The sequence below is a fragment of the Quercus suber genome, unplaced genomic scaffold (genome assembly GCF_002906115.3).
Source record: "Quercus suber isolate HL8 unplaced genomic scaffold, Cork oak 2.0 scaffold_1109, whole genome shotgun sequence".
Lineage (NCBI taxonomy): Eukaryota > Viridiplantae > Streptophyta > Magnoliopsida > Fagales > Fagaceae > Quercus > Quercus suber.
In genome coordinates, this window is record NW_027070514.1 from 24,926 (window position 1) to 40,173 (window position 15,248).

General features: G+C 35.9%; 1 protein-coding gene across 1 annotated transcript; it reads right to left on the reverse strand.

Annotated features, from left to right (window-relative positions):
- Positions 1-7,502: 7,502 nt before the first annotated feature.
- LOC111991523 (coatomer subunit beta'-1) lies at positions 7,503-10,641 on the reverse strand. The gene is made up of 10 exons (XM_024023296.2): positions 10,575-10,641; positions 9,979-10,014; positions 9,802-9,863; positions 9,595-9,649; positions 9,340-9,376; positions 8,893-9,218; positions 8,664-8,795; positions 8,402-8,550; positions 8,074-8,142; positions 7,503-7,818 (listed from the first exon to the last, which is right to left on the reverse strand). Exons 1-10 carry the CDS (start codon positions 10,575-10,577, stop codon positions 7,764-7,766), a joined length of 924 nt encoding a protein of 307 aa, XP_023879064.2. The 5' UTR covers positions 10,578-10,641; the 3' UTR covers positions 7,503-7,763.
- Positions 10,642-15,248: the final 4,607 nt, after the last annotated feature.

A 15,248-nucleotide genomic window follows, 5' to 3' on the forward strand; every position in this document is an offset into this window, starting at 1 on the left:
GACCTTACTCACCAAGGATCTGGGACCAGCATGATCCCCGCAAACTCCTTCATGGATCTCCTCCAGGATGTACTTTGCTTCTTCTTCGTTAACACACTTCAAGTAAGGCATGGAGAAACCTCTCTTGTATAGAGTGTCATTGAGGATTGCAAATCTAGCTGCCCTCTTTTTGATCTTCCTGTCCTCGTCTGCGTCCTAAGGGAGATGTCCGTCCTGAAGGAAAGATAGGATGGGCGTCATCCAGCTGTTTGTGCTCTGGATCGCGAACGTTGGGATTTCTTCAATGCTGGGGTTTTTCTGGATTTCCATCATCAGGTTTATGTTCGATCCCCCTTCTTCTGACGAGGCTATCTTTGAAACTTCATCTGCTGTCATATTTTGGCTTTTGGGGATTTGCATAAACTCCACTTCGTCAAACTCCTGGGTCAGATGTTTCTTCAGCCTAAGGTACTTCTGCATTCTTTCTTCCTTTGCTTCATATTCCCCCTTGATTTGCCCAATTACTAGCTTTGAATCGTTTTGGACTAACAGGTTCCTAGCTCTAAACTCTTTTCCGAGCCTCAAACCCGTTAGAATTCCTTCGTACTCGGCCTCATTATTGGTGGCAGGAAATTTCAGCTGGACTCCGTACTTTAGTATTTCTCCTTCGGGGGTGATTATGACAACCCCTACTCCTCCCTTTTTTTGGGTTGACGAATCGTCGGTCTGTATTGTCCATCGCTTGTCTTCGTCGGTGAGGTCGTCTTCGTCCGGGAGGGTAAATTCTGCGATGAAGTCTACCAAAGCCTGTGCTTTAATGGCTGTCTTGGGATGATATTCAACATCAAATTGGCTGAGTTCGATTGCCCACTGGACCATTCTCCTAGCTGCCTCAGGTTTGCCCATGGACTTCTTAATAGGTTGGTTCATTATCACCAAGATTGGATTGCCTGAAAATACTGTCTAAGTTTGCGTGAGGCTACTATCAATGCGAATGTGATTTTTTCAATCTTTGGGTACTTGGACTCAGCTCCTTAGAAGGCTTGGCTGACGTAATAAACTGGAAGCTGTTTCCTGTCTTCTTCCCGGATCAGGGCTGCATTAACGGCGGTAGCTGATACTGCTAAGTACAAATACAGGTTCTCACCTTCTTTTGATGGGCTTAGAAGGGGTGGATTGCTTAGGTAGCGTTTGAGTTCCTGGAAAGCTACCTCACATTCGTCAGTCCAGGTGAAAGCCTGTTTCAAGGTTTTGAAGAAGGGTAGGCACTTGTCCGTCGCTCTAGAGACGAACCTATTAAAGGCGGCAATCCGTCCTGTGAGCTTCTGGATTTGCCTCTATTCCTCTCTAGGACACCATGAATCCTAGGAATTTCCCTGAGGCTACACCGAAAACACACTTGCTAGGATTCAGCTTCATGTGGTATTGCTTGAGGGTAGCAAATGTTTCCTTGAGATCGTCTAGATGGGCAAGTTCCTCTTTACTCTTGACGAACATGTCATCCACGTACACCTCCATATTCCTGCCTATCTACTTGCTAAACATTCTGTTTACCAATCTCTGATAAGTAGCACCTGCATTCTTCAGTCCAAAGGGCATTACCTTATAGCAATAGAGCCCTTGACTGGTGATGAAAGCTGTTTTCTCCTAATCCTCGTTAGCCATTTTTATCTGGTTGTATCCTGAGAAGGCGTCCATAAATGTCAACAGCTTGTGTCCAGCTATAGAGTCTACCAGCTGGTCTATTTTTGGAAGAGGAAAGCTGTCCTTTGGGCAGGCCTTGTTCAGGTCCATGAAATCCACGCACATTCTCCATTTCCCATTCGCTTTCTTCACTAGGACGACGTTTGCAAGCCAGTCTGGATAATATACTTCTTGGATAAAGCCTGCAGTCAAGAGTTTGTTAACTTCGTCAGCGATCGCTTGGTCTCTTTTGGGTGCGAAGACTCTTCGTCTTTGCTTGACGGGCTTCCTTTCCGGGTCTACATTCAACCTGTGCTGAATGACTTCTGGAGATATGCTTGGCATGTCTTCATGGCTCCAGGCAAAGACGTCTAGGTTTTCTTTAAGAAATTGGACCAGCTTCGTTCTTATCTCGGGACTTAGAGTTGTCCCTATCCTGGTCATCTTATTTGATTCTCCTTCGGCCAGCTCTACTGTCTCTAGGGCCTCCACCTTCTCTTTCTCCTTTTTTTCGATCATCCATGTATGGTTCTCCCTTGCGGCCACAACGGTCTGGTAGCATTCTTGAGCTAAAACTTGATCTCCTTTAACTTCACCCACACCGTTCTCCGTTGGGAATATTACCTTCAGGGAGTAGGTAGACGTGGATGCTTTCCACTTGTTGAGTGCTGGCCTTCTGATGATTACATTGTAGGACGAGGGGCAATCTACCACTAAGAAGTCCAGATGACAGGTCAACTGCTTTGGGTAGGTTCCCACCGTCACCGTCAACATCACTATGCCCTTGAGGTATACCTTGTTACCACTGAAACTGACGAGGGGGGAATCAAATGGACGCAGTCCTTTTGGATCCAGTTTCAGTTGTTGGAATGCAGGGAAGTAGATGATATCAGCGGAGCTACCATTGTCCACGAGGATCCTTTTTGTGTTGAATCCTTCTATGGTAAGCATTATGACCAATGGGTCGTTGTGGGGCTGCTTCACTCCTCTAGCATCTCCTTCGTTGAAAATCATGTCCTGATCAGTTCGTCTGTGCTTCAATAGGGGTATCATGTGAATGTTGTTCACCTATCGTTGATATGCTTTCTTAAGGGACTTTAATGATCCTCCTGCGATAGGCCCTCCTGCGATCGTCTGTATTTCTCCGATCACATTTTGAGGAGGTTGAAATTGACGGTCACCGCCCCTGGATGAGGACTCATGCTGGCCCTTGTTTTCGCCCCGAAACTTACTGTACTCCCCCTTCTTCACAAACTTCTGCAGCTTCCCCTTCTGTATCAACTCCTCTATTTGCTCTTTGAGGTCTCGACAATCTTCGATGTAGTGGCCATGATCCTTGTGAAATCGGCAGTACTTATTCTTATCGCGGACGTTAGGAGACGAGTGTAATGGTCGCGGCCATTTAAGGTTGTGTTCGTCCTTAATCTGCGTTAAAATTTTATCAACAGGCATAATAAAAGGGGTAAATTTTACTGTTTGCGGACCTTTATCATCTTTCCTCCTGCTCCCGTCATTGGTCCGACAATTTGGGCGCTCCCGCTTTTGCCCTCTATGATCGCCATCTTTCCTTTCTTTGTCCCCTGGTCTCTCTGCACCCCTGATGGCTGCTAATGCGTCTTCAGCGTTCATGTACTTCTATGCTTTAAGGAGCATCTCGGCCATCATTTTTGGGGGATTCTTTGCGAGTGACGTAACGAGCTCTCTGGATCTTAACCTTGCCTTGAAGGTCGTCAGTTGCACCTTATCGTCAGCTTCGTCTACCTCCAGTGTCTCGCGAGTAAAGCGTTTCACGTATGACCTTAGGGTTTCCTTCTCTCCCTGCCTGATGGTAAGTAAGTGGTCCGCAGTCCTCTTAGGACGTTGTCCTCCAATGAAGTGACGCAGGAAGGCATTGCTCAACTGCTCGAAGTTGTCAATGGACGATGTTGGCAACTTTGTGAACCATTCCCTTGCAGCTCCTTTGAGAGTGGTTGGGAAGGAACGACACAGTATTTCGTCTGGGGGCTGCTGGAGTCCTAGTGTCGTTTTAAAGGTGTTAAGATGATCCTGAGGGTCCTTTAGCCCATTGAACGATTCGAGTTGGGGCAACTGAAATTTTGACGGCACTGGGCATTCAAGGACTGCTGTGGTGAATGGCGAATCTGTTGCCCTGACCATTCGATCTACACTCTATTCTGTTTTCTCCTTGATGGCGTTCCTAAGCTCGTCCATCTCCCTCCTCATCTCTTGGAGAAGATCCGAGTTGTGCTTGGTTGGGGTAGTAGGACTTTGATGGTCACTTCTTCTGTGGCTATCTCCCTCGTCATCTTGGTTCCCTTTAAACTGATTCTCCTCCTACTGAAGCCGTAGCTTCATTTCCTGATTTTGGCTGGTCAGTTCTTCAACAGTGGCTGCGAGAGCCTGAACTTGCTGAACTAAGGCTGTGGAATCTTGATTGGACTCCATCTGATAGTAATTGTTGATTGGAAACTACTTTTTCGAGATCGAACACGAAAATGTCGTTCCCCACAGACGGCGTCAAACTGATGAAGCGTGAATTTGTCAGTCTGAGTCTGCAGATGGGAGCAATCTCCAGCTTGTGTGAATGTTCTCTCGAAAGTGGTCACCGGTGTGGTGCCTGCCACAACGCCTCCGATGCCAAAGTCAGTATAAGGAGCTTTTTAAGAATGAGCAATATAATGTAATGGAATCAAAGAAATCTCTTAGTATCTATCTGAGTGTGTATGTACCTTGTTCTTGGCAATGTGAGGGCTTTATATATGTTGTTACAGCTTCTAGTCGTTGGGGCAGTTTTGGTAGTTTTAATGCCCTTCTGGGTAACGTTTCCTACCTCATAATATTGCTTTAATTTGATCCCAACGGTCTGTACAGTTGGCTTTGTAACTGTCCAGGGTGTTATTGGCAGCGTTAAATGGAATGTTTACCTTCGTCAGTGAACTGAGTACTCGTCCTCTCAGGCTGGTCTCGTCTGTCCTATTGAGCTCGTCTGTAATTGATTTCGTCAGTCCCATCAGGGCTGGTTGAGGTGCACCACTAGTGCAACTAAGCATGACTTATCAAGGTATGCTACAAAGGCTTATTTCACTCTATTTCTATGTATTCTTTTCTTGCTGTATTTTATCTTTATCTAGTTATGTTCTTGTTATGTTTTTTCTCTATCTAGTTTATATGTAAGTGCCCTCTAACCATTTGATAAAATTCCTAAATGAAAAATTAGTACAGATAGAGACCAAATACATAGTTTATCATACATTTTATCATTCTATTTAATAAAAAAAAAAATTTAACGATTTTTTTTTTTTTGACATTTTGTTGTAGGACCATGCACTTATTATCTACCCATACTTGCATTTCCTGGTAATGAATTATGTAAGACTAGGGTGAGTCAGTCAACATGTGTACTCAAAAGTATATATATTCTTCCATATGCAAATTAGTATAGCTACTAGTATCACTCACAACATGTGCTAAAAATAATAATACTAGTTGAAAGTATATTTTCAAAACATGTTTTCAAAAATAAGCAAATAAATTAAGAGCTCTATCAAATTTACCATGAGTGTACTACCGTGTATATGTCCACTAGCTTGGCATGAAATCCAAGCCAGTATCTCCACCCTATGTTCTTATTCTTTGCAGCTCATTTCATCTTATATATATGTTAATTGTGGCAGACATTGTTCTAGGTTAAGGTTTGAAATCATAAACCTTTACTCTATAGAATTTTTCTCTCTCATCAACACATTATCTCTCTTGCTCATTGGTTTGGTCTCGTGTGAAGTATGTAGATCTTTCATTCTTGGAACAAGTCTCTTCCCCATGATTAACTATCCTCAAAAACCCTTTCTCCAGTTGGGAACTTGACAACGATTTCCTCTCTCCACATTTATTCTTTAACTGTGCAACATTTTTAAAAAGTGATATATTAATTATCTCAATTCTAATTAGTAGTACCTATAATTGACTATGCCGAATGCTCCACTGCAGTCTGCAGAATCTTAACCATCTTTTATTCTCCAAAGAAGCACTTAAGCGCAGGAGGTTAGGACTCCCTTTAAATTTACCCATTTTATCAAACTTAGAGGCCTTGATTTCTTTGAAGCAACCAATAACAATTAGTGTATGCAGCATTAATCAATTCTTCCATTTTTATTTATTAAGAACAGGCTCGCTGATTAAATAATTGTTTTACATTGGCAACGTTTCTTTTTGTTGGTATTTGTCTGTGTGTAGATGGAAAATAGTGCATCTGAGATTAAATGAAGAGCGAGTTCATGTAATTTGAGCAGTTGTTCCAGAAAAAATCTATATATTACTAAAAGCTGAAGCGTAGCGTTTAATGTTGCTGCTCTCACGTTGTGCCACATCAGCTGCCACATCATTCTTTTTTTTCTTTTCTTTTTTAAAATATAATTTTCCTACAATTTTAAAATGATTTTTACAATTTTCAGCCCTATAAATGCAGCCCACTACTTATTTATTTACTTCCACTACTTATTTACACTTCTCCAACCTTTCTCTCTCCCTTACCATTTCATCTCCCCACTACTTCTTCAATCTTTCTCCCTCCTTTACCTTTTCATCTCCCCACTACCCTTTACATTAATATCATTCTTCCTCTTTCCCTTCATCTTCCTTTATTTTTGTCTCTTCTTATTCACACATTCTTACTATAAATTGTCACTATCTCTTGTATTATATGCATAGTTTTCCCTCACAAAAAAAAAGGTTCCCTCTCTCTCCCTCTCCCTCTCTCTCTCTCTCTCTCTCTCAATTTTTTGGTGGATTTTTTTAATTTTTCTTGCATCTCTACTTTAGGTTGATAATTTTTTATATTGTTTGAAACTCTATTTTGGGTTAATGTGATTTAGTTTAGTTTTTTAAATTGTGATTTAGTTTAGTTTTTTAAATTGTTGTTGTTGTTTTTATTTTTTATTTTTTATTCTCTTTGAATGTTAAATGTTATCCTATTGCGTTCTAAAGAATTAAATATAGCATATAAAAATATAATATTATTCTATTACATAGCATGATTAGGATAATTTGGTATTTATTCTGTTACATAGCATGATTTTTTATAGTGCTCAATTTAGATGTTAAACTATGAGACTTTACTAATTTTTGTTTATTTTCTAATCCTTTGTGGTGGACAAAATACTCTTAATAGTTGCACTAGAAGTACTTTATAATGCCATTTATTTAAAGAAAAACAAAGGTTAGCCAAACAAAAATAATTGGATAGGTGACAAATTTTAACTTTTACAATTTTATTTTAATTATTATTATTTTATAACAATGCATGTATAGAAATTTAATTCTTAGATTTTGCTAATAATTGTTTATTTCATAATATATTTTGAGCAGCCGAAATTATAATTTCTACAAAGAAAATAACCTTAATAGATTATCAAAAACAAAATTTTATCCTAATATTGGTTCAATTAATCATTGTTAAGTTTTATTAATTTTTTTTAGTTTATATTTTTTTGGTGTTTTGGATTGATCCTATATTACATTTATGATTGTTCTTATAATAAATAAAAATATAATTACGAAATACATTACTCATTATTAGATTAGTTTAAATTGTAAATTTTTTTTTTTAATAAAACCATCATAAAAATAATTATCACGCGCAACGCGCGGGTTCGCGGCTAGTTCTGATAATAGCAATGCTCATAAGGTGCCTACCATGTTTCCACTATGAAGTCTTCCATCAGCTTTTAATGTGATTCATTTTTTTTTTTTTTTTTAACTTGCAGATGTTAGCTAGAGGACTTATTTAATTAGATGAAAGTATATATGTGACTGAATAATTTTCACGATCTGTACTATTCCACTTTGAAGACAAAGATAGATCCATGCCATTGAAGTTTATTCTAGTGACATTACATAGTTATAAGCAAGCCAGAACATATAACCATAACAGTAAGTAGTAAAACAACACTAGTGACTATTCAAATTCTTCCTTTTCTAGTCTTCGTCTTCAACTCGAAGATAGAATTATTCATAAAGAACACCCCATATACTGTTTGTAGCAGCAGTAGTAGATGAATCAATTCCTCCAACTCTTCCTCCTCAACTTGTAGGTTCAGAAAACCTCAAGTACTTTTCATATTGACCATAATAGTTCCATTGTCACAACCAAATACAATCCTGTAGGGAGTAGGAATATCAGTAAGGAATAATAAACGGAATGTAGTAGTACTTAATTTTAAAACTGGCATGCAGAAAACAGTTTTTCTTACACTTCCACACTAGAAAAATAAATAAATTTCAATATGCTATAGGCACAAACTTGATAATACAATGACTCATTCACATGTTTACATTATCTAATAGTGATCTAAACATCTCCTGCAACTCTGAACACGCACACACAAAATAAATGAAGAAAATCAAGAATCTTACTGGTTTGATCCTTTCTTGTATCCAATTGCCCAAACTCTTCCAAGGTCATAGTTTAATGTGTTCTCAAGCCTGCAAATTAATCAGGTTTATATAGAAGCTTTGAAACCAAAACGTAGAAGAATTAACAAAAGTCTTACTAAAGTTTCAAATAAAATTCAAAGAAATTTATAGGTACATGTGCAACAACTACCAGGGCTCTAGTCGAGATAAAAGGCAAGTACATAACATAAGTCTTCTTCGAAAGCAATATAAGGAAAAGAATTTGATTGAAAAATCTGTCAGTCTACTGAACATAGAATGTGGAAATTTTGAATCATACAGATCTTACCTATAGGTTGTTGCATGCCATATGTGAATAGTCCCGTCCTCGGAACCAGTAATAATTATGGGAAGCTCGGGATGAACACATACTGAGGTAACATTGTGTGTGTGGCCCTCTAGTGTTTGCAAACAACTTTTGCTTTGAGAGTCCCACACCTGTTCATAGAGAATTTTTCAATGAATGGATTCAAATCTTTACCCACACTGACACAGGCATATGAAATTAAACTGTCTGCATAACTCAAAATGAAGAGCAATAGGTTGCAAACCTTAGCAGAAAAATCATCAGAACCACTTAAGATTTTTGGTTCATCGCCGCCTGTGAAGCACTCAACGCAGTTCACACCTTTCAAATGGCCATCCAATGTAAAATTTGGAGCAGGGGAGGAAATATCCCATAGCTACAGGATTAACCATTACCAAATCATGGGGTGTCACACAAGTATTGAAAACCTAAAATGCAGTTAACAAGGTAGTGACCAATGAACCTTATAATACCTTTATGGTACCATCAAGTGATGCACTTGCAAAATTAAGGTTATCCTTTGGGTTAAATGCAACTTGCATCACATAATGTGAATGTCCCTCAAAGATTTGAGTACATATCCAATCTTTCTCCCAATCCCAAAGCTTTATAACCATGTCATCGGACGCTGTCAATACATATGGAAGGGTAGGATGGACAGCCACACACCGAATGTAGTCTTTATGTGCCTCAAACTCTTTAACCTTTTCTAGTGTGTTATAATTGTAGACACGAATAAATGTGTCGTCTGCTGCAGCAACTATCCAGTTTTCGCGTGCTATGAATTTAGCTGACCTGACTGCAAGCACATAAATGGATGTGTAGAACATAAATAAGACCACTTCAGAAGAAAATTGGAATGCGAGAAAGATATGGTTTGTGACATTATCAGTTGGGGAAGGCAAATATATGTCATTTACCTGGTAACTCGGTGTCCTTGAAAGATTTCTCCATAGTCTGGAATTGTATGACCAAGTTAGAACCAAATGCTTGGAGAGAAATCAATTACAAATGCATAAAGTTTCAAAGAACTTACAACTAAATTTCTGAATACCCACTTGCATTCTCATATTTATGTAATATTCATAAATTTTTTAGTTAGTCTAGATTAATCGACATATTGTACTATTCGATAAAGATAGAAGGTGCAGGTCTTTAACATAATATTGCTTTACCTGTGATTGGTAGTTCCAGATACATATAGTTCCAGAATGCAAACTTGCTAGAATCCTACATCAGAAAGTAGTATGCAACATACATTAGTTGTATCATCCTTATATTAATACTATATATTTTCAAGTACAGAAAAATGGACTATTTAAATTATGAGGTGTAAACCATTTAATTAAATTTTAATTTCCACTGAAAAGATATGTAACTACCATGGCTCAGTTGGATGCAGATCCACAGATTTTACTCGTTCTGAATTTTGAACATATTCTTTCTGATGCAGAAATATTCAATCGGCAAGTTAGTTAAAAAGTTTGAAGAAATTAATATAACAAAGAATTTACCTGGTTGTAAAAGTCAATAATGAGTTGAGTAAAGCATTACAATACCTCAATTTTCAGCGAGAGAGATTGTTGTGTTTGTGCCTATATACCACAAGGACAAAATTGTCAGTTCAGTACTAAAATTTGATTCTCAATTACACTTAAGAAGTTAACAAAAATTAAAACTATGTTCTTTCCATATGCCATAGGCATCTTGCCTAGAGATTCAAATATGCCTATTGGTCGCCCACTAATGTGAAATTAAAGGACATTCTAATTAACTATAGTTAAAGAATCTTCAACGAACTAAATATGGTAATACCTTCAAAAGTAGCTTTGTACCTTTTCAAAAATTGGAAATGCATATTTCACAAAGTAACTGATTTTTTCTTTTCAAGAATGGAACATTGTGACTTTAAAAATGAGGTTTATTGAAAGACAGCTCATAAGTGGGTTCCAGTTTATTTAGTTGATAACGTCCATTTTCTCTTGAAAAAGAAATTTGGAATTTAAACTCCACTAATACCATAAATTAATTGGTATTTTGACCTTATCATAAATAATAATCATCATGAAATAGAAAAAAAAAAAAATTTAAAAAAAGAAAAAGAAAAAGAAAACCACAAATAACACAATGTTCAACAAAAAAAGAAGCAACTCACCATTTTTCAAGTTAAGACGAAGGCAATGGTAGAAAATATTTGCTTGTAAAATATTGGTGGATCGAATTTGTGTAAGAATGGGGAGCAGTGTATCTCTATATATATATTAGGGGAAGCTTTCCAGCTAAGGAACTGCATGTTCAGTTCATGCATCGTTCAAAGTCTCAGTTTTCCAAAATTTCCATACTCTATGACTTTTCTTATGTTGTCATCCTACGATTCCAAACCGTTGATTATTCTTACATGTTACTTGATAGAATTGACGGCAGAGATTGAGTTTCACAAGAGTCTTCCCCGTGCTGTCATCCAATGCACCCCTACCCGTTGATTATTCTTACGCGTTAGGATGGACGGCAAAGATTGATTTTGTACCCACTTTACACTTTGACCTTATTTGCCTTATCATGTGTTTTACTTTGACCTTACGGTACAAAAGGGTTGGGAATGCCGAATACTTGGGATTATTATTTACCCTTATTCCACAGATTAAGTCAGACAAACTTGTAAGATACTAATACAACTTGAATAATACATATGTTAAGAAGAAATTAATTGTAATTTTTTTTTCTTTTGAGAAACAATGGTATCTGAACCTCTTTTTATATATGATTATTCTCTCGGGTATGTTCAGTCAGCTTCTATCCCACACCCATACACTAATGACCCTAAAATACTAGCAATAAATTTCGAAGTCAAATTGTCATGGATATCATAAAAGCTTTGAAACCACTAAACCAACTACTAGAGTTTTAAATAAATTTTTTATATTGTTTGCGCTTGTATTTTCTCATCTTGTCTTGTTATTATAACTTTATAAGCTTGAAGGAAGCAATTTTGGATGTCAATCTTAATTTTTTTTTTAATTAAAATGTATTCCTCTTTCTTTACTCAAAAAAAAAAAAAAAAAAAGTACTCGTCATTTGTTTGAAGTATTATTTCAATGCCGGCCAAAATATTGATAGAATATTTGTGTGATATACGCATTAATTAGAGATATTATATGTACATTAAAGAAATTGTATTAATAATATCATAATTGAACAATAAATATTTATTAAAACCCACTATATGTAAGTTGCAATTTTTAGAAAAATAAAGCTAAATTACAAATTGAACATAATGTACAACTTTCTTTAAAATTCAATATGGTCATCTAATTTTCACTTTCGTTCAATTCAATCTCCTAACTTTCAACTTTAATCAATTCAATCCTCCCATTAATTTTCATCTAAATTGAGCCGTTAAGGACCCTCTAGTTAAAATGACGTAATTTTATATGAACAAAAGTTATGTGACTAAAAATACAAGTGAATAATCTTTTGAGTTGTCACTTGTCACATGGTGGGGTTTGGAGGAACTTCCTTTATACTGGCTTGTAGGAAAACTTTATTCCTTTATTTTTAGAATGAAACTCAAGGAATAGGAGATTAATCACTCTTTTACCTTAATTGATTCATGGAACCCAATTTATACTAAAACACTAAACGTTTCTTGATTTTTAATTATTAGTTTTATGGTAAAGTTGAGATAACAATCATTCTTTGGCGAGAATTCTGTTATTGACAGTTATTGTCTTAAATGCTTGGNTGATTATTTATCTAAATTAAAGAATCCCTAACTCAGACTGACAGATTTGAAATAGATCTAAAAGATTATAAGTCAACTTATAATTTTTCAGAAATTACTGATAGATTTAAACCCAATAAACCTACAACTGCGACAGATTTACAAATAGAAATTAATAACTTAAAAAATGAACTGAAGGAATTAAAATCAGAAATTTCATATTAAAAGGCATGGTTGACCAGATAGCTGCACAAGTAATTAGCATAAAAGATAGAATTAAATTTTGTAATAAACCCTTGATAGATTCCTCTCTTCTTGATAGACATAATTATAATGGTGAAAGTTCTCACAAGGATGATTATAAAGATGAATTTTTAAATATAATTGACAGAATGATATTCTAGAAATGGTACACTGAAATTACCCTGGTTGTTCATAAAGAATTCTCATTGACAGTTATTGCCCTTGTTGATTCAGGTGCTAATATGAATTGTATACAAGAAGGATTAATAGCTTCTAAGTATTATGAATCAACAACTGACAGATTAACTCAGGCTAATGGTGATAGACTTAAAATAAGTAATAAACTAACTAAGGTATACATACATAATAATGGTATCAATTTCAGAACACCTTTCTTCTTGACAGATAAGTTGTCCTCTAAAGTTATACTAGGAAATCCTTTTTTGGCTTTACTTTACCCATTTTTCACGACAGACAATGGAATACGTACTAATATTTTGGAAACAGAAGTATTCTTTAAGTTTCTCCTACCACCAATCCCTAAGGATATATACTTATTGAAAGAAATTTCCATCTCAAAGGACACAAGTATTAATGAAATTGAACCAGTAATAGATGATGAGATTCCTACAAATTCAATGATAGACAAAACTATTCTACCTAGTAGTAGTAGTACCTAAAAGTATATAAATATTATATAATAATAAAAAAAGTTTTAAAAAACCAAAAATTTTCCACCCTTTGTTGACTTGTCTTCCTTTGACTTTTCTATCTAGCTTCCTACTTCTTCTTTTGTATCTAGTTTCCTACGTACCCTCCCCCATTTACATCTCCTTTGTCTTTATCATGTTTCATGCCAAGATTTTTGCCTTGTACAATAGGATCATGACTTTTAGTCCTTTCTTGTTCTTTCTCAAATAATACTTCCTTAGAAAATATTGTTGCTCACATAATGGCCTTAATTAGTTAATTTTAAAATTAACGGTCAATTGCCTGGCAACCAAGATAGCCATTCTAAGGCTAAATTCACAGACCATATTTTGCCAAAATAGAAATTTTTAAATAGATTTCAGTCAAAGCATGAAGGCATCTCAATAGAGATAATATCCCTTCAGAATACATGACAGTGTGTTCAAGTGGAGATCAAAAAGGTTTCTCAAACATAATGACAGAATAGCTATGCTATTATTAGACAAAATAACAAACAGGTCCAGGACAGTCCAGGAGTAGATACAGACAGATGTCAAAAAGACAGATACAGACAGATGTTCCCAAGTCACTACTATTTATTAGCATGCGTAAAAAGTGTGAGTACGTAAAAGAGTTCAGACAAAGACAGCACAGATTTTAAGACATTACTGTTTACCAGCATGCGTAAAAGACCTCAAAGATTCCCAGACAGATATTGTTCATGAATAGTAAAACTTTTACTGTTCAGGATTCTACAAGATTCTACCGACAAATTAACTTGGGTTCACTTTACCTAACTCAAGTTACTTTTGAAAACTTACCATGGTTTACTTCATCTATAAAAGGATAGACTCCGAAGACAGAAGCTAGGTCCAATTCTTAGGTCCAAAAATTACAGGTCTTAAGGTTCAAATTTCAGATCCAATTCCAAGTTAAAAGCTTAGGTCCAAGATAGCTCTTTCCCTTTCTTAGAAAGACTTTTGTAATCCTTTCTCTTTTGTAATCTTGTAACCCTTCCCTTCCAGACAGATAATCTTGTAACCCTTTACAGACTTTACTTTGTAATCTTGTAACTCTTCAGACAGTGTTTATTTTCAAAGTTTGTATCAAAATAGCAGTTTTCAGTTTAATTAAAGACAGAAGTATTTTCAAGTAAGACTTTACTAGTTCTGTTTTCATATTCCATACTATGTTTTAACTTATTTTTGAATATATCTATTTTGCTATTTTCTTCTTTATCATCTATTTTATCATTGTTTATGCTTCTATATTACTACTATATGTAAGTTGCAATTTTTAGAAAAATAAAGCTAAATTACAAATTGAACATAATGTACAACTTTCTTTAAAATTCAATATGGTCATCTAATTTTCACTTTCGTTCAATTCAATCTCCTAACTTTCAACTTTAATCAATTCAATCCTCCCATTAATTTTCATCTAAATTGAGCCGTTAAGGACCCTCTAGTTAAAATGACGTAATTTTATATGAACAAAAGTTATGTGACTAAAAATACAAGTGAATAATCTTTTGAGTTGTCACTTGTCACATGGTGGGGTTTGGAGGAACTTTCCTTTATACTGGCTTGTAGGAAAACTTTATTCCTTTATTTTTAGAATGAAACTCAAGGAATAGGAGATTAATCACTCTTTTACCTTAATTGATTCATGGAACCCAATTTATACTAAAACACTAAACGTTTCTTGATTTTTAATTATTAGTTTTATGGTAAAGTTGAGATAACAATCATTCTTTGGCGAGAATTCTGAAATTGACAGTTATTGTCTTAAATGCTTGGGTTGACTTGATGGTTACAAGTGTGATCACTTGCTTGTTAGTTAGGGACAAGTATAATATGGGACTCCCCCCCCCCCCCCCCCCCACCCCCAAAAAAAATAGTTAAAAGTGGAAGATGAGCGATTTGAACACAAATTCTCTTATATTAAAGAATTGCTAATCAATGTTATTAAGTTACAAGACTCTTTAGCGAGCTGAATATAAGACTTAAGCTACCTTGTTAATTGATGAGTTTGAACTATTTTTTGCAATTTGTTAGGCCCAAGTTTTGCTATTAGGTTTGGGCCTTGCTAGATATTGGGTTTTCAAGGCTGATAGAGTAATGGATAGAGTTGGGTTTGCCCATTAGTGAGCTTTTGCAATTATGGGCTTAATGG

What these genes read in the sequence shown, in the direction of transcription:
- LOC111991523 (XM_024023296.2), bottom strand. An exon ending in CAAGGACACCGAGTTACCAG is followed by an intron (nt 9,219 to 9,339) that starts GTAAATGACATA and finishes ATGTGCTTGCAG; the next exon opens with TCAGGTCAGCTAAATTCATA. An exon ending in CACTTGATGGTACCATAAAG is followed by an intron (nt 8,796 to 8,892) that starts GTATTATAAGGT and finishes TTAATCCTGTAG; the next exon opens with CTATGGGATATTTCCTCCCC.